At 49.1% G+C, this 19,637-nt stretch overlaps 1 protein-coding gene across 4 annotated transcripts in view; it reads right to left on the bottom strand.

Moving 5' to 3' along the window:
- FBXW11 (F-box and WD repeat domain containing 11) overlaps window positions 1-14,458 on the bottom strand; it is a 75,574-nt gene extending 61,116 nt beyond the window's left edge. For 2 of the 4 annotated variants that reach the window (XM_083798689.1, XM_083798691.1), the window contains exons 1-2: window positions 14,316-14,456; window positions 6,309-6,388 (exon numbers count right to left, since the gene is read on the bottom strand). Coding sequence is in view for 2 of the 4 variants with exons in the window: in XM_083798690.1 (XP_083654816.1) it covers window positions 14,316-14,360 (45 nt within the window). In the remaining 2 variants the exon portion in view is untranslated. Of the gene's footprint in view, window positions 1-6,308; window positions 6,389-14,315 lie in introns of all 4 variants that reach the window. The other 2 variants (XM_083798690.1, XM_083798688.1) reach the window with 2 other exon arrangements.
- Between the last annotated feature and the right edge of the window lie 5,179 nt (window positions 14,459-19,637).

Here is a 19,637-nt window from a genome sequence, read left to right as displayed (position 1 = left end):
TTCAGGAGCCCACAAATCACAAGCTAAAAATCACTGGTTTAGGCCATCAGACTGTGCTTGCCTTTAGGAATTACTTTCGCTAAGCAAGCTGAATATTAAGAACTTAAGTGAAATGTGGGTAACTTGAGAATAACTTTTTAATTTAGTTCAAAACACATTAGACAAGGAAGCCATTTCCATGCCAAGCTTAAGCCACACAAAAACCTCTCCACGGCATTACGAAACCCTGAATGAAAGGATTTATAAAAACCACTGGACACTTAACTGCAGCAATGCTATTGCACAATCCTACAAATTAAATATTGCATTCTACTTCACACTAGAACAGGAATGTGCAAATATTTGTGCGCTTCACTGACATGTTATTTCTTGACCCTGTCTGCGTATGAGCTGCTGGTTATAAATAAAACCACAGCAGCGTATTAAGACTCTTAATTTGTGAATAACAAGGACCTGAACTTATACCCTCACTTTCCACTTGCCTTTCATCAGGATCCCAGGGAGCTGCAGCACAATTCAATAAAAACTGGGAAAAGTGTGTTAAACTCACTGCACAAAGTACTGGTCCTAGAGATGGTGGTGCCAGTCCCCAGTGCACCGCAGACAAAAATGGAGTGGAAAGATAGCTACCTCATCCAGGACAAAAAAACAAAATGGCCAAAAAAAAAAAAAGACCAAACTTTAGGAAGCCAACTCCTGCTCCACAAATCTCTGCGGCTGAGGTCAGAAGTATGGAATATCTTACTGAAAGGGTTTTTTGTTTGTTTGTTTAAAAAAAAAGGTGCAATACTGAATGAATTTCATGTCAGTGCACAAAACACATGGGTATTTTCACTGGCTGGCGGGCATAACATTCAGTGTACATTTACACCAGCGTCAGTCGCACTGGCAGACAACAAAACCATGGAGGTTAAGATAAGGCCAAACCTCAAGTTTTAAAGCTAAATCTCACTGCAGAGTTTTAGGTGACACATCAAGGCTGCTGCGCTCCTCTGAAGGCAATACTCAGAGGGGAGCAACAAATGGATGCAAGAGGGGCTCTCCAGCAACGCAGCAAGGAGCAAATGATCCTGAAACAATAAATACAAAGAGAAACCACTGTTCTGACCTTCTGGATACCTTATGTTCAAAAAAAATTAATACCTTAACGCTTTGGTAGGCCAGCCTCAGGAATGACATTTCAAGATTTAGGTTTCAATCTTAAGTCACAAATTCAAAAAAAAAAAGTATGCAAAGGTTTGAATTTGCATTCCACGCAAAATTTTAAGTCTTATCAGTTAAAAAAAGGAATATGCTTTTAAGTCTTTCAGGTTAGATGCTAAGAACTTCTTATATGAATAGTAAAGCATCAAATTTGTAGGTAATAACTTTTTAGGATAAAGGTTAAAGAATTCAACAGCCCCTGAACAATATAAAGTTTCTGTTCACTTGGGACTTTGCACAGGTGCAGAGCACCATTTTGTTAAAGCACTGTAAAATGTCCAGAAACCTTTGGTTTCAGTGCATTTAAAATTAGAATTCACATCCAAACAGAAACATTCACCATTTTATACCAAGTTAGCTCAAGAAATGCACATGGACTAGCACCTGTGCTCCTGGTGGAACTAACACACTACAACCAGTGATGGAAATGCTGCGGTGTCATAGTTCAGAAAGCATTAGCACCACTAGGCCTTCTTAGTAGAACTTTTTAAAAAGTATTAGAATTCCGACCTCAAACATTTCCACCAAAATTACATTCTTTTCATTTATATAAGATAATTTAAGGATTCAAAATGTATTGTGGGACATTTACAGATTTTGAGATTCTGTTCTTAAGGTTAAAATATCCTTGCTTTTGAAAAAGTTTCTAGACAGTTAAAAAGAGAATGGGGAAGGGAGGTATTTTTGAATTTTGAAGAGAAATACAGAAAAACAAATGAATTGTCTAATAAACTTCATTTCTCAAGAAGCATTGCTAACCATACGCATTCACTCCCCCTGCCATTGTTTTCTTTCTTACACAGATTATTACACGATCAAAATTGAGCATAAATACCTAATAAATCATTCAAGTTCCCAAATTCTGAAGTGCTTTTCCCAACTTCCTTGTGAAAACCAAGCAGCTCCTCAGGAAGTTTAGCTCGTGTTCTGCATTTCTTGGAGGTCTTTTCCAACCTTAACAATTCTATTCTACGATTTCCGTAGAGCTATGGATAGATTCAGACTGGCAGAGTCAGGTACAACCAAAAAACTTAAACCTTCACTCTGAATTCTCTTCACGCTTTTAGTTGTCAGAAACTCACGTGCAACTCTACGCTTGTAATGGGCTGTGTGGTTTACTTTGATGTAGGCCCAGACCAACAGAACCGATGCTTTTTTATTTCCATTAGCCCTCACGATTGATAAACGCATGGGGTAACCGCTGTTACTTAAAACGTTCTGTGTCTGGAAGTGACGCATCCACTGGTAGCTCAGACCTAGTGCTGCAAAGAGGGGCATTCCCACAAGCGGTGCTCGACTTACGGACAGTCAGGACATTTTATGAAAGCTTTAGGCTCCCACGTCAAATTTAGTATCAAGCCCAGACCTTAGTTTCTCAAAAATCTGCATTAAGCACGATAAGAAAAAATATAAAGCAGTAACACTGTTCAAAGGCCTTCAGCATTATTTTACACTCAGCAAGGAACAGTTGCCAACTACTCAGCAAGCCCCAGCCCCTTTTGCTAGCTGGGACACCCTCTAGCTCTTACCTGGTGTCGTTACCTTACGCAATTCATTCAAAACATCTGTAAGCAGAACAGTGCTGAAACAACTAGATATTGGAACAAGTACTCTGAGTGTTTGCAAGACGTAGAAAATGGAAAGTGTCAAAGTATACTTGTAATTGTGAATATTTGATCGGACATAAAGTGTGGGGGCATGCACGTTAACACGAATAAGCATGTTCCACAAGCGACAGCCTGGCTTGGCATGGTACCACATTCACTGTGCTGCACATTTTGGCACGCTTGGTATCTTTGCTGAGGTACTCTGAAACAAAACAACTGGTATCAGACCAATAGTAGTACTTCGTACTCTTATTTTCATTTCAAAACCAAGATGTCCCTTGAGAGATGGGTGTGTTCACATGCTCTATACAAGCTGGAAGTGGTGGCATCGCATCACTACCTTTTCCACAGACAAAATGCAATCTCACGTCCAGACTTGAGTGTCTGATTTGGAAGGCTGTCCGAGTACCATTCTTACAATGCATTTCCAAAATGCAAGGAGTTTCTCTCACATGTTCTGCTTCAAGAACAGCTGCATTCTCAGGTCAAGAAAGTTGTCCTTGTACAAGAGATTTAGCTTGCTCTCGCATTTCTGTGCTTTGGAGAACTAGGGAAGTTAAAAATTAGTTTCTTGAAAATAAGTATCGGAGTAGTAAGCTCATCTTAACTTGTAAAATGCTTTTGATTTTTCCTTTATTGTTAGTAGATCATTCAAAAAATAGGAAACCAATAGCTGAGTCACTCTTGCGTTAGAAAAATCTATTCAGAAAAAAGATTGCCATTCACAAAGTATCGCTCAATGATACAACCTCCCAATTGTCATTCAAGATCTGCACGTAAGCTTCTTGCATTTGGAGGAAAACACTAAGTGAGAAATTAAGAAACTTAAAGCAAGGCAAATGAGGAGAAATTTATCTGATAAATTATTTTCCATTACCACGCAGTTCTTCTAATTGGGCAATGAATTCACAGAAGCGTGATCAATAATGCAGTCCCGCTCTGCTCCTGAAGATCAAAGTATGCGTTTGCTACAACAAAATGAACGCTACAAAAGGAATACGGATTCAGTGGAGAAGAGATTAAGTGCTTTCTTTGCATATAACAACAACCTTACTCCATTATAATTTATTCATCAGAATAAGACTCGTGAGATGCAATATCTTGTTTTCAGGAGGACACAGAAGACTATAGAGAAAATCCTAATACATTTACATCGTAGTCGCTCTTCAATGTTAACTGAAAGCAGTCTACATTTTCCAAAATACACAGTTTTTAGGTTAACCTTTGCTTCCTTCGTACAGTGACACCCCAATTCCAACAATTTCAAAACTTCTAAATTATGATATTCCTTGCTGCACTAGCACATCCTACGTTACATAAAAAAGCCATTTTGAAAGAAAACTGGCTTTCTTACTCTCTTATGCAGGAGGAACAGAGGTGTTACAGACATCTACAGACAGCAGTACACCTGCTAATAGTAAATCATAACTGGAAGGAAAAAAGAGACCTAGCACTGCCAACTGGAATAGCAGAAACTTTAAAGTAAGTTGAATACTCACGGAACTATAGATGAAGCTTGCCTGAAACTGTAAGAGCTGGCTCAGACTCTTTTCTGAATTCAGTTTTCAAGGATGGGGACTAACGCAATCTAACAAAAACATTAACCTGATCTAAAAACACAGCCTGTATAAGGCAGTGTGCGCTTTAACTTGACTAGTTTAAACAAATATGAATTCCAGGCTTAGTACATAGTAAAATGGTAGATTTGCATTCAGTGTTTGTATTTTAAATGTTGCAGAGGGGTATTTAAATCACCTTTGAAAGCTGGGTTACATTTTACTTTTAAAAAAATAAGATTCAGAACCCAGACAAGAACTAAGCCTCCAACCTGCACATACTTCCACGCAGGTTCAGTTGAGCCTTTGGCAGGACCGTTCCGGGTTTCAAACAGCTAAGCACTTCATACAACATTACATATCCCAACGCTGGGGATCTTAACCAGCAGGAGCACGCATTTACACTTCCCCTTTCCCCCACCCCCAGTGTATTTAAATTATTTCCTTGTTTCAGTTTTCATCATTAAAGATGTCGAGATCACTTCTGCCTCCCCATTCTCTCGGTTCAGAGGAGGGCACGCCCCGAGGGGAAATGCTCCATGAGAAGATTTTATTTCACCGGGCGACTCCGAGGTGAGGGATGGCCTGGTCAGCACATGGGACAAGTTCAGTTTGATATTAGAACAGACTGCAGGAAATGTGTCAGACTAAGGTTAACGAGCATTTTCCTTTGATTTTCCCTCAGACTTTTTTTTTTTTAAGAATTGTACTCGAAAAGCATGCCCCAGACTTGTACCCTAACCAAATAAAATTCAAGTACTCAAAAAAACAAGCCAGGAAACAACAGTATCCTGTGCACAAATAATTCATTATAGAGGTATTCATCAATTAAATGCAAGTATAATTTTCGCACAAAATACCACACCAGCAAAACAAACGCACAGCTAACACAATACATGATATCAACAGCACCTACAGGAGTTTCTTCTACAGTATGTTAGATACTGAGGCCTTAACATTTGTTTTAATGGCTGTCTACAAGAGAGCACTCAAGCAGCTTAGCGTTATTGCTATAACATCAAAAGGAATCGAGGCGTACCTGCTTCCTACTAACTTTAGCAGTAAGTTGCCGGGTTCATGAAAGCACTACCTTGGAGTAAAGCTGGGCGTTAGGAGGGGTGTCTCACGCTCACACCAGATGTTTAAGGCACTTAACTTTTTCCTCTATCAGCCAGGGATCTGGCTTTCCTTCCTTGCGCACACGAACACCTCCCAAACTTACCCTTACGATATCATCTTGTAGCCTTTTAGTCATGTCAAAGTCTCAGTAAGGTGACTCCAAATACGACCACGCCCCCCTACTCTGAAACAAACCTGCTGCAGCTCTGAGGCACCTCCCTGAAACCATGCCTTACGGCTGGCTCGGCGCTGCTCTGAACCACCACCACCAGAGCTTGCAGTTGAGACCTCGTTACGGATTTACCAGGCTGACTCCGAGCGCTGCCCACAACACCATTTCAAACGGCATGTCAACAGGGTAAAGCTACTGGAATTCGTAACACAAACAGCTGGAGCGAGTTCCCTAAAGCTCTGATGAACTCATGAGAAAACAGGGCCAGAAATCAGAGCAGATAGCTACTACTTTCTGAACTCGACTGAAAAGTTCAACAAAGCCATTGATAAGGCTGCTTTCTCCCTTCAGAAGCGAGATTTGTCAGCTATTTGCTCAGTGCCCCTTTATCTGCAGATACTGCTCCCTAGCTCTGCAGAAGGGCCGTCTGCCGCGCGTTCCTAGGACTCTCCTGCAGAGCAGACCTGCAATTCCCTACTGAAGCGTGTGTATTTACTGAATGTGCCTTCTCTTACTCTAAACTCGCATCAGCAGCTAACTTGGTGAGTTCTAGTATGTAAGGGACATTAAGCAGTTAAAGCAGGATACTGAATTTGCGGACAAACTCATCTAAGCAGAAGCAGCAAGAGATAGTACAGGGTGACTTCTTACCTGAAACTTTGTTTCTGGGCTTCAGATCCACCAATCCAGAATGAAAGGGGATTCGAATGGGTTTTCCTTCTCAGACTTGTCTGTTAAAAGAGAGCAGCCAATCATCTTCAGCTTGGTGTATCTACTGCTTTCTTGAACGAAATCCCCATTACGTACTGCTAATGCTGTTAGAGACGAGCAGCCTACACACCTTACCGGTCCGTAACGACTACGTTAGTGGGGTCATCGGATTGGTGGATCTAAGACAGAGAAACGGACTCACAGACCAGAAATTGCTCTGTCCCGCACCCTGAGTCAACCCACCCTAAAACAAGGGTGTTGGGGCAACAGCTCGCTTTGCGAAGATTAAGGAAGACGAGAAGAAACTACAAGGCAAACAGCGGAGCAAACGCTAAAGCTTCGTCCTCCAGCTTGTACCTTGCGAGCAATCTCCAAGAACCGCTAGACTGGCAGCACACAGCTTTGCAAAGCACATCGACTTCTCCTAACTGCCATCCACATGCTCTAAAGCACGTCACTGCCCTGATTCTCTGCCTTTTTCCAGACCCAAAGTGATCCGACCTTCCTTACGTACCAGCTGCACAAAGATGGAGCCTTCAAGACACGACCTGAAGGAGAGCACTGACTTCAGATCTTCAGTATCGCTGCGTCTCTGCAACAGATCCCACAACTAGGAGCAAGGCGAGGCATGCTCTTCCTGACTGAGGTAAGGGAAAGCTGCCCCTCACTAAGCGAGATGGTGAAGGGGCTGCAGCCAGCACTTTAGCAGTGTGCTCAGAGTCAAGAACGACGGATGTGAAGCGGCTTTAGCTGCAACACCTACGAGAAGAAAGCCTGCAGAAGTGCACGCTACGCCCGTGACAGAACTAATAACGAAAGCCTATCCAAAAGCAACGAGGCTGCGAGGCTTCCAGCCAGATCTCCTAAAGGCTTGGGCCAGCCTACGGAAGGACTTCCCCTAACAGGGGCAGCACTTCCTAGAACACGCTGCTGCAATACCCAGAGGAGGACAGGCCAACACCACCTCTCCCACCTTCCCTTTCCTCTCCAATCCCTCCGGAGAACTGAACCAAGCGTTCCTCACCCTCCACAACAGTGCCCTGTGCCTCAAGACGGGAGCAGCAAGGAGAAGGACAGGAGAAGAGTTATGGACACGGCTGTCCAGAGCTCCCCAAAGAAAGGAGCATCTTCACCGAGGGGTGACTTCAGGCTCTGACCACTGGTAACGTAACAGCTACAGGGCAACATTTCAAGGGCAGAGCAGGGCTGTAAATCTGACACCGTGCCCAGTCTATGAATTTTAAGGCTGCCAAGTAAAGCGATAAGATGTCAAGGCATATGACTCAGAATTTAAGAGTACAATATAGCTCAGTAACACGACAGCTATCAAAATTATATAAATGTGCCGATTTGCTAAGTCAACAGAGCCAGCAGGATGGTAGAAGGAGAGGCACGGGAGTGTGACAGCACGGGTCTGATTTTTCTCTTGGAAGCAGCGGAGTGATGGAGACAGCCCCAATATCAAGTTTCCCTGGCTAGTCCTTCGCTGCCCAGATAGAATTGCTTAAAAGATTCTCTATCAAATACAAGCTGTAATTGTAACTTCAGTTTTGCAAACAGATGCCGAGTGTAGATTTCCACAGAGCTGCGTGTAGTTTGGTCTGAAACCCTGCGATTGGCGTGACTTAACAAGACAAGATTTGAACAGAGCGTCATTGTGCAAGCCACTCTGACGTGCACACACGTCCCAGAAGGGCACACGATGCGAGTCGTCACAATTTTTGTGCCAAAATTCCCTACGCAACAACTTGCAGCAACCGGAAACTTACAGCGCGGCCGCGCAGCTCCTAAGGCTGAATACACAGCTGCCTGTCTTCCCCCAGCCTACGAAGGAAACAACTCTTCTCAGTGCCGCATGGCTAAAAGCTGACCCCAAAAGGTTTTTACTAGTTCACAGTGAAGGCACGTTGGTCCCTGTTCCTAGCAGGGGGCAGGTACCTACCTACATCTCAGAAATTTCTGTCTGCATTTGTAGGAAAGTGGGCCTGGGAAGCAGAATTGTTCTTCAGCTCCCTACAGAAACTTCAGTTTTGCAGGGTACAAGCAGAGGGATGCAACTCCTGGGGGGACCTGGATAAACCAAGCAATGAAGAAGCACCACACCTCCAAACGCTCCCGTTGTTAATTTCGCCTGTATGAGAAGCAAAGTAAGTTTCCAAAAAGTCAGCACTTTTTTTTGTTATTAAAGCACAAAAGGCACTGCGTTATTTTTGCATTATCTGGTCTCAGTCACGCACCACTCATAGTGGGAAATGTGTGAAAGTAATACAGGAAAATGGAGTAGGCTGTCAGATGTCACACCACGGAGCTCAGAAATACACCAAGAAACCGGGGAAGGAAGGGATTTTCCAGAAAAAGTGGATTTTCTGTGAATACCGAAGCATTATCAATACCATGGAAATCAAGCTGTGAAATGAGATTATATAACGAACAGTGGCATTAGTGCAAAGAAAACATCATGAGAAGAAAGCTGGAATGTAAGTATTGTTATTAATCAGCATTAGTTTAACCAACTCGGTACAGATTCTCGTTTCCCTTCAGTTTATTTTCTGCCTTGCAACAACAAGAACACGACTTGTCACCGAGCAGCCCTCTCACAGCCACGGTCTCATTCTCTCCCACACATCATTCTTCCCTCCCTGGCACGTTTGCCACAACACCCATTTCGTTTCGAACCCGTCTCGCGTTGCACGCCGCTGCACAAGCACCCTGAGCAGCGCAGGAAGACGAAACTGAAAACGCAAAAGCAAGACAGTGACCTCTAAACTCCACAGCAATAAAACGGAACGCATCAAAAAACATACATCGTGTTGATTTAACAAGTGGCGGAGGTGTTTCAGAAAACACACACGAAATGAAAACGTCCATCCAGCCTTCAGAGGACACCGCCAGGCCTCCCTACGGCACAGCCTGCAATAAGCCAGCTTGGTTTGTTGTGCTGAGATGCTGGAGCAATGCTCACCGGTGACCCACATTTTTAGCAACATTAACAACTCGAAGGGATGCAGTCAGCGTGCTCTGAGAGGCACAAACGGCACGGGCGCGTTTTTATGGCTTTTTGCAGGAGCGACCCGACAGCCCGCCCATCAGAGGGGCACCGCAGCACACCCGTGAGGCGCCATCCCCTCCCCGCTGGCAGCCAGGCACCGCGTTTCTGAGCCTAATTCTGGGCTCCCCGGACCCGAGGCAGGGCCTGCAGGCAGCACATCACCTTCCAGTTACCCGGCGGTGCCCGCAGGCACTGGAGCTACCCGCGCTCTTTGGGCAACGAGGTAACTTCATCTGCTGCTCCTGATTTGCTCGCTGCTGTTGCAAAGGCTGGCAAATTTAGTAATGCTAGATAATTTAACTGAAGCGAGGGAAAAATCTCCTTCTTAAATGAGGTTTAGCAAGCCCTTGGTGAAACACAAGCATTTGGTTTCCCAAAGAAACTGCAGGTTTCCCTTACTAAGGGCTAGAAGAGATTTCGGTTCAGAGCTTTCCCTACAAACGGAACATGTGCAGTTCTCCTTCATCTGGGCAAACCGACGGCTGCCGCCATCCAAACCTGCGCTTCAGATGTTTTTATTTTTAATTTGCAACCTCTGTTCCGCATCTTTGGGTTCACCATGTCCCCTCTTCCCTTCGCCAGCCCGCTGCCCCCCTCAGCCTATTGTTTTATCTAACCCTTCCCAAAAGATACAGCTTTCCACACTTCTTTGTCTACTTCCCTCATTTCATCATCACTCTGCTGGCTCTAAATTCAGTTGCCTAGCTCTAATTCATTTTCTTAAGCTCTTCCTTCCCATTTTCTGCACCGCTGCCAAAGTCACAGCAATCTATTCGCTTGATATATTCATCCTTCCTCTTACAGGCACTCTGAAGCGCGGCTGTCACTCTGGTGGCCTCTGCAGCAGCACAGCTCTCAAATCCGCTGCCCCGAAGGCTCCTGTGCCCTCCACGCAGCCTCCTAACCGGCCACCGCCTCCCGAGACACCCGCTCGAGCCATTTCCCTTTTCCCCCCCCAAGTATGAAACAGTTCAATGCGCTTCTGACTGCACGCTTTAACGTCTGGCGTGCAGCTCACAACGCCGCTCATTTAGCTAATGAAGATTAAAAAAAGACAGCTGCAAAGCACGCTTTGCTATCCCACTAGAGAAAGCGCCGTGAGCAGCTCGTGAGACATCTGTGAACCTGTGCATGAACTGCCCGCTCCTCCCAGCCCTCACGATGAAGGGCTGAGCAGCGACATTTGAGCCACAACAGTACCTCCTTTGTTCCAGATGCAAATCCCATCACAGCCTAGTCCATCTGTATCTCTATCGCCACCGAAGTCAACTCTTTGAAGGATTCCTCCGAGAAGAATCGGAAAAAAATTAACCAAGTGCAACCGTCTGCTTGGCTAGTGCCGACTGGGACAGGGAGGGAAGGAAAGGCAGAGCGTTACGGCCTACTGAGACACGTGCAGCAGGCGTGTTTCAGTTTCCAAACAGAACGCTGCCATTTATTTTGCCCTGTACAACTTTACATAGCCTGGGGGCACAGCCGTGGCCAGCTGCAGTAACCCAGGGGCTGCAGGAACCGCTGGCACGGCTCGGGAGAAGCGGCTGCTGGCACAGCGCTCCCGGGTGCAGCGCTCCATTCCCAGAGGTTACCTTCGGAACGTGGAGGCCTGCAGCTCGCACGCAAGGTCTGCCAGGAGAAAGCGAAAGGCTTTTGGCAAGATACTCGGTTATAGTTCTTCATTTATTATTTACCGAGGCACTTCAACGCTGGACACTTACGAGAGACATTCTAGACAACAAAGGCAGCACGTCAGGAAAAACCCTTTCCGCACACGTAACGTTCCGGCACGGCTGGCCGCGCGCTGCACGCGAGCTCGGCAGGTCGGACCCCAGGCAGGGCCTTCCCACAGCCCCTCCACCGCCGAGCAGCGGCGTGCTGAATCGAATCTGCCGACGCTGCAGCAGGGGGATCTGCGCTCGTGGAACGGCGCGCATCAAGGACACAGCGGCGAGGCAGCTGCTAACGGGCTCGGCAAATGGGCGAATTTACACCCGCTGCCCTCCTGCTTCTGCCGCCGCCTCCCAGAGCGGCCGGTGGGCACAGGAGCCTGCGAGCCTGGGAGCTGGGTTTTTACACTCAGGATGCGCACGGTTCCACCCATGCCCATGTAACTTTTTAACCTGTATGAAAAAATGTATTTTTCATACCTCTGTATTCTTCCACAACCACATCAATGCGAACCAAGAGGCTAATTATCCCCTACTTTGAAAGCCTGCTGGTAAAACAAAGGCACGGTTAGGTGAAGCTTTCTGAGAACACGGGAACACAAGGCTTGTATCGAGCGTTCAAGACAAACGCGTACAGTGGGTTTGAACAGCACAGATTTCATAAACTGCTCCGAATTTGTAGGTAAAAAAGGTGTTCCACAAATTGTAATTGGTATTTCACCTGAAGAAAGAAAAAAGGTTGATTCTTTAGAAGAGCAAAAAGGTCACCCTTACCTAATTCCACAGAGAAAAATCAAAACCAGGGGAAGAAAGAGCCCTCTCAATCAGTTTGGCTAGCCCCCCATCTGGTCTGGATTACCTCTTCATTCCTCCCTTTCTAACGGTTTGCCCACTCGCACAAAGCAGTGGGCCGGGACGGCGCAGTGCTCAGGTGCCTCAGCTAAGCACCTGCCAGCTACGCACCAGCCTGACCCCAGCCCTCCCGCGGGCACACGAGTCAGCCCCGGAGGCCCCGAGCCTCCCGAACTCACTGGTGCAGGTAGCGGGGACCTCGCCTGGGGAGGCCGATACCATCTACAAATGAAAGCCATGAAATGTCCCAACTAAATCAAGGGCTCATCACCGCTGGGAAGGCTGGATGGTGTGACTTACAGAGCCGGAACCACGTATCGCCAGCCTTAAGCTGTCCTAGAAGGAGAGTGACTTCAGCACACCAGCTAAAACTTCGTACGGCAAATGGAAGTTGTTACTCTGAAACCTTAAAATATTTCTCTTAGATTCCAGCTTTAAAAATAGACCGGCATTATTTCCATGACTGATTTTTCTTTAAATAAATGCAAATGATCCATCCAGCGCAGGAATGGTTGAGGGCTGGAACACCCCGTTCTGAAACTTCTGGGCCATTAACATGTTGACACGCTCCCTCTTGTTTATCAGCCACTCAGAATTACATCGTACTCGTCCCTCCGAGCCTCTGCACCAGGCATTTGCACCTCTGCGACTCGGGACTCATCCTTGGCCTCGGAGGGCAGCGACCGAGCACCCAGAGCGCACCAAACACAACCTCCTGTGGCAGAGAGAGGCATAAAACGCCTTGCTTGTAGTGAGCAGCACCCGCATCCTCTTCCTGAGGATGCCATCCTCACACAGGAGAGCATCCCGTTAGGTCTTACCCGTCAGGATCATCCCTGGCTTTGGGATATTTCCTGCTACCCTTAACAGCTGACAGAGGAGCTTGCACCAAACACTGAAACCTCTGACTGCGAGCTCTGTCCATACCGCCTCTACTCTTGCCTTGCTGCCTTACAGAAACGGTGCAGAGCATCTCATCTGCTACAGCACACAGGCACTAAGCCTTCGAGCCACGTCTCCAGTTCCAAATGGCTTCCAAGGACCCGAGTGAAGCCTGCGTGCTCAAGCACAAGTGGTTCGCTGAGGCTGAAGTTAAATTCAACCATCTACATTTTGCAGAGTATTGTCTTCTGTGGGAAACTACAGAATTAATTGTTCATCCTATTAAAATTTGACAATTATTAATGCGTTTTGAAAAGGAGAAAAATGTGTTTCTTCAATCTCTTGCTACAAAATAAAGAACTTAGTATCCCAGTGAGTATTCGCCTTTACGTTAGTGCATTTCCTAGATGCAGCTGTAAATGGGGGACGCCATCATCAGTAGCATTCAAAAGCTGTGTTTGCTTCTGCTGATTTGGCCAAACCCAGACAAGACTGGTAGAAAGGCTTACACAAGAGACAAGCACGAAAGCTGAGGGAGGCGAACGTACCTCCCGGCCCCGAATGCCACCTGAGCACCTCCCACCACCGGTGGGGCAGGTGGGAAAAAAGCCGCTGGAAAACTCACCGCTCAGGGTGGAAATTCAGAGGGGAAATTCAGCCTCGTCCTGCGGCAGCCACCTGCCCCGCTGCGGGGGGATCGCTGCCGGTGCCACCAGGGTTTCGGGGGCGGGGGCCAGGGCCGGGGCAGCAGCCTCACCGAGCACAGCTTTAGCTGCCGGGCCGGGTGCTGGCCGGGCCCCGCAGGGCTGCGGGCTGTGGGCTCGGGATTCCTGCCCCTGCGGCACAGGTGACGCTGAAGAAAGTTCCTATTTCGCGGGCCGGGCGCCTCAGCGGGAGCTACGCTAGCTGAAAACCACGCGCCGGCCGCCTCCGCCGAGCCCAGCGCACCGGGGAGCGGCTCCGCGCCTCTTCTGCCTCCTCGGCCCCCGATGCGGCACCGGCTGGGGCTGCGGGCGGGACGGCGAGCTGCGCCTGCAGCGCGCAACGCGGGAGGCTCCGGCCCGCTCCGACGGCCCCGGGAGCCCCGGCCCGGCCCCGGGAGCCCCCGGACGGCCCCGGGAGCCCGGGCCCGGCTCCCCGAGCCCCCCGCGGCAGGGGCACCCCGGGGCCGTGCCGCTCGCTTTCGCTTTCCGCCCGCTCCGCCTGCAGCGCGCCCCCCGCACCGACGCCGCTTTTCGGTGCTTTCCCCCTGCCCGTGCCCGGTTTTTATTTTTAGTGGTTTTTTTTTTCTGTTAGTTTTTGGGGTTCAGGGTTTTTTTATCTCTTTTTTTTTTTTTTTTTTGCGCCCCTCTCCCGTCACCGCGCCGGCCCCGGAGCCCCCCCCCGCAGCCCCGCAGGGCCCAGCCGGGGGCACCGCGGAGGGAACCGGGGGAGGGGGGGAGGGGGGGAGCGGGGCCGGGCGGCGGGGCCGGGGCTGCCCGCGCGGCGGGGGGCACTCACCATCAGCTCGATGGTCTTGTCCTCGATCACCGAGTCGGGCTCCATGGCGGCGGGCGGGCAGCGCGGCCCGGCCCAGCCCCGCTCCGCTCCGCGCCCCCGGCCCCGCCCGCCCCGGCCCCGGCCCCGGCCCCGCGCCCGCCGCCAGGCCCCGGCCAGGCCCCGCCGCCGCCGCCGCCGCCGCCGCCCCCCCCGCGCGCACGCACGCACACGCACGCGCAGACGCGCACACGCACGCAACGTCACCGCGCCCCAAAGGGCAGCTCCGCCCCCCTTCCCGCCTACGGGCTCGTCTCCCGATGGACCACAACTCCCGGCGGCCCCCGCGGCGCCGCGCTCCCATTGGCTGCGGGCTGCAGGCGGCGGGCTCGCGGCGTAGTGCGGGGGGGAGGGGTCGTGGGGGCGCCTCACGGGCTGGGAGGGGCGGTGTGAGGGGGCCGGGCTCCGACCCCAACCCCAGCCCCAGCCCCAACCCCAGTCCCAACCCCAACCCCCAATCCCAATCCTAATCCTAATCCCAGCCTCAGGGAAAGGGGGCCACGGTGCCACTCTGGAGGGGCTTGAGGTTGCTGCACAGTGCTCCTTTGGTTTAAATACAGCTTTTTCTTTATTTAAACTACCCTTTTTCCTCAACACACTGAGTACACAAGAGTTTACTAGCATATTTGGTAGAATTAACTAAATAATAAACAGCACAAGTTTATTCCTAGTGTTTTTCTCCCCTAAGTAGTGTTAATAAAATAGCCCCCATGAAAAACACTTCAGACAAACCGCTGTAATAGAGAGGGCACTTTGATGTGCGGAATGTGGTGCTAACGTCACAGCACCACTTAATAAATAAAGTTTTATTTAAAACTTTAAATAAATAAAGTTAAATAAATAAAGTTTCACGTCAAGAGTCCAGTCCTGCCCAGCCACCCGCCTCAGACCCATCTCGCTGCCATCTCCCTGTCCCATTTCTGCTCGCATTGCCACCCAGCCTGTCAGCCCTCTGCATCGGACGCGATGATGGGCCCCATCGTGGATATGCTTAAATGGCATTATTTGCCACATGCTGACTGACAGCGTTCACAGCGTTTGGAAATTAAGCAGATGGTCCTTGCCAGAGGAAACTTTCTGACTAGGTTGGATGAAGATGAAAACACAAAAAAGCTTGGAAGCAAGACACACCACACTTGCAGGGGAAGATGGAAACACTCGGAGAAGGCAGCGGTGTTTCCATCTAGCTAATGCAGCCCTTAGCACTGAGCAGCTTTTTCAGCATCCAGACCTGTAGGGTTTGTGTCCCAAGCTTCGGCTGGGGCTCACTGACACCATACAATCCCCCCAGGGCAGCCCCACTGACCCGCAGCGCGTGCAGCATCCGCAGGAACAAAACTCTTTGGGATACCAAGGTCACACAGGCTGCGAGCTGATGACACAGCAGGGACCGAATGCATTCGTCGGCACTGAAAATTGGAAGGAAAATTGTCATAAGCAGCAATCTGCTATAATAGCACAACACTTGCAATTCCATGCTTGTGATGGAAATGAACCCAGTAGCTTTCATCCAAACCCTTTTTTTTTTGGTGTTACCTGTTTAAACCTCAGCCAAATGGTTAAAAAATTGAGTAGGAACAAAAGGAATTACACAAACTCCTTTGTTACTGACAACACAGCTGCTTTATGGTACGTTTGTATTAGCAGAAATGTACTTTATTCATAACAAAAGTTATAATGAATACTTGTCATGTGGCCCAAACCCCTTTCATAGAATTTGAACACATAAACCGAGCCCAGCAGGCCTCCCTCCCCATCAGCCTGCTGCCACTCAGTGTCTTAGGGACACCAGTGAGACTTCGATGTGCCCCAAAAGCTGCCACATTTACAGATGAAGCCAATGCCAAACACACAGCCACGGTTGCATGTTTTCCCCCACATCCGTCTCACAACTGGCAAGGCCCAGCCTCGCGCACCGCTGCTCGCACCAGCTCGGGCTGCGCATATACCCACCAACCCTGACCCTGAAAAACATCCGAGGGCTCTTCCTGTCGGACCTGCAGACTCAGGCCAACAGCTGGGCTGAATTCTTTCCACCTTTGCATCACAGCCTATAACTAAGGACTCAAGTCAAATCACACCCTAGCTTTCATGCTGTGTGACAAAACCCATCTCACTTTTGCTCGCTCTAATAACACCTTTGCTCTGGGGATCAAACAAGCCAGCAGATATTTGTCTGTGACAAAGTAAAAAATCAACATGTCTAATTCTAAATATACACAGGGAAGAGCTTTGCTGACCGGGACAATACCATGTCATAGAGCCGCTGCTGCACGCTCCGGATAGTTTGCTGAAAGTAGAAAGTACTGCCCAAGACATATGAAACGAAACAGGCAAAAAAGGCAAAAATTCCTCCATTTATTTGAAGAGAAGGTAAATCTGCGGCCTGAAAATCTGAATGTCAATGTGGTTAATGTGTGGTTAATGCACCTCAACAACAGGCACTACAGAAGTACGCAGGGGACTTTTTGAAGCTGCGGCACGAGCTGTCGTGTGGAGCTCAAGCAAAGACCCGTAACTGGCTTTCAATCACTGACAAAAAATAACTGCCGTGACAGGAAAGAAGAGTGTTGAAAATAATTAAGCAAAGCATTATAAAAATCAGATTTTTGGCTTTAGTGCTGAACACCTGGAAAGGCAAGGCCAGCTGACATACAGGCTCGTATTCGTAAATTAGAATTGTTTCTGAGCCACTTGTGACTCCTGAGGGGAGCTCGTCAAAACTGAGGGACGCATCGAAGTCTAATTAGGTGAATGAAGAACAAGGGTTTTGACAAATTCAATCTGAGATACAAAAATATTCTGCCGAAACACTTGATTTTGGTAAAGTCAAGCACCTTGTTCCAGTTGCTACGGTACTTTGAAGAACACATCTCCGGGCATGTGCTCTGAATTCCGGTTAATCTGGCGCCGTATCAACAAACCCTCGGTGCAGGTACACGTCGCTGCTTGCTGGCAGATCCGTGCCACACGCCTGCACATCAGCGAAGCAGATCTCTGCCTCCGTGACCTTATGGAGCTGACACGGGGGCAGTCCCAGCCGAGCAGAACTTGCTCCGCCAGCTTTCCCATCCGGATGAGGGGAAGTAGGAGTGGGAAAGCCCCAGAGCCCAGGAACTGGAGGCTGCTCCGTGCAGTGCGGCAGGACAAGGAGCTTTGGCTAGGGCAGGGAGCCCACAGAGCCTGGTTTTAGGTTTGGCAGGTCCTGGTCAGCTGTGGTGTCAGCTAAGGTGAGAGGAAGGTGGTTCGGAGGGGAAAAAAGGGAAACCTCAGTAAGTTAAACGAGAGACTCAGAGCAGCAAAACTATGTAATGGGATTTTCCACGGATCCCCCAGGAGCGAGGTGCTCGAGCCTTCCTGCAGCTCAGCGGGTCTTGGTTTCCTAACACCAGGCACCTCCTGCCATCCCCAGCCAACACATTCTGCTCACCGAAACCTCGATCTTGTGATCACACGACTGTCTGTTTGGCTGTTGGACAGAGAGCAGCAGCTACTCAATGGTACACAGTTCGGACACAACTCAACTGCTCCTGCTGGAAGAATAATTACTAAACTCAGAGCTGGTATGAACATGACATAAACAAACATTCTTGTTAGGGCAGGGACAAATGCACTTGAAGTAGGAAAATGTTTATTCTTCCTTCAAGTAAACATTTTCTATCCAAAATGGGATGACACTAGATTTGATTATTTATTTTATTTTATTTTTTTCTAAACATCTGGAACAAGAGGAGCAGATTCATAACAACTCTTCCATCCGCCTGATCACTGAAGCAGTAACTCCGGTCAGCGCAGAGCCCCAGGGTGCAGGAGGTGCTGCTTGCAGCAGGACCCCACGGGACGGGAGCAGCAGAGCCTGGGTGGCGCAGGGCTGCTCGTCACAAGGACGCAGCGCACGAGGACGAGGGCATGTGGCTTTTGTCACGGGTGGCATCGCTGCCTTGTGGCACGGGGACTCCCCGGGCGCCCGCCTGCTCGGGACGCACGCTCAGCACCCCGCCTTCTCTTTCCTGTGGCTTTGTTCATTCAATAAAGATGTGGAGATAATGAACTGGGAAAGGAAAAGGAAAAGCAGGTGTGGGAAGTGAGACAGCGTCCAGCTGCGGTGCCCGGATTTTGTGACTCACGCCCGAGGTTCGCCTCCTCCAGCTCCTCTCGAGCAGCCCGGGGGTTGTGCTGGCGCCACACGACACAGCTCCCAAGTCCTGCCTGGTAAAGCAGGATGTGGCTTTGTCGCCCACAGCTGAGGGAGCCACGAGATCCCGTTCCAAGGCCTGGTTCACTGCCTGAACTCACGCAAACCAGAGGGCCACCCCTATTTTAACCCCTGCTGTGAGTCAGGTGGGGAAGGGGGCTGTGAGCCCAGCTTTTCCCAGCCCAGCTGCTCCCGACCCTGCAGCGCTCACGGATGCCCTGGGGTGATGGAAATGCTGCCCCCACCTTGGGTGGTCCACTACAAGACAAAAGCAAGCACCCTTCTCACTGTTTCCTGACTTGGATGCCTGCAATCTATTTGTTTTTATATCCTCTGCAGATACATTGTCGAATAATTCCAGCCATGTCTTTGTTTTCTGGTGATGCCTTAGGCATGTTCTGAATATTTCATACATTAAAACATACTTCCACCTTGTTCTGGGCAGAGAAAACAAACCCCTGAACAGCATGAAGAGTGCCACTCGGACATGAGACAGCCATTGCTCTGCCATTTCCTGATGTCTCACCTGTGTTTTCAGGTGGGGCAAAAGGCTTTCTCCTCTCCCTGCCTGGCACAGCACCCTCTGATTGTGTCACTTCATGATTTGAAAACAGAACCAGACCTCGCTTGCTGAAGAGCAGCCCGATGGCATCGATACCGAGGCAGGCTGCAGTGCAGCCCTGTAGCACAGTAAGGACAGCGTCTCTGTCACCAGCAGCTGACCACAGCTCCGCTCACAACAGCCTAAGGACTTGCCTGGGCCTCGGCTTGCTCAAGCTCGGTTTGAACTCCGACATCTTGCCCAGTGCTCAGACAAATTCCCCTCGCTGCCGCTGCAGAGCTCTCCAGCCACCAGGCGAGGAACGGCACCCAGCTCCAGTTTGGGTTTGTGCAATTACGCAGTCACTGCCCTCAAGAGTAAGGTCACACAAGGTGAAAGGGGCTGGAACTAGATGACCTTTAAGGTCCCTTCCAACCCGAGCCAGTCTGTGAAGGTGCAGCATCGGTAAGCCCTCAGCATCTAACTCAATTTACAAACCATCAGCAAGAAAGAAGCATCGGGAAGAGATGGAGAACAGAACCGGCGCCGC

Source organism: Anser anser, assembly GCF_964211835.1.
Source record: "Anser anser genome assembly, chromosome: 14".
NCBI lineage: Eukaryota > Metazoa > Chordata > Aves > Anseriformes > Anatidae > Anser > Anser anser.
This window is presented reverse-complemented; position numbering and strand designations above follow the sequence as displayed.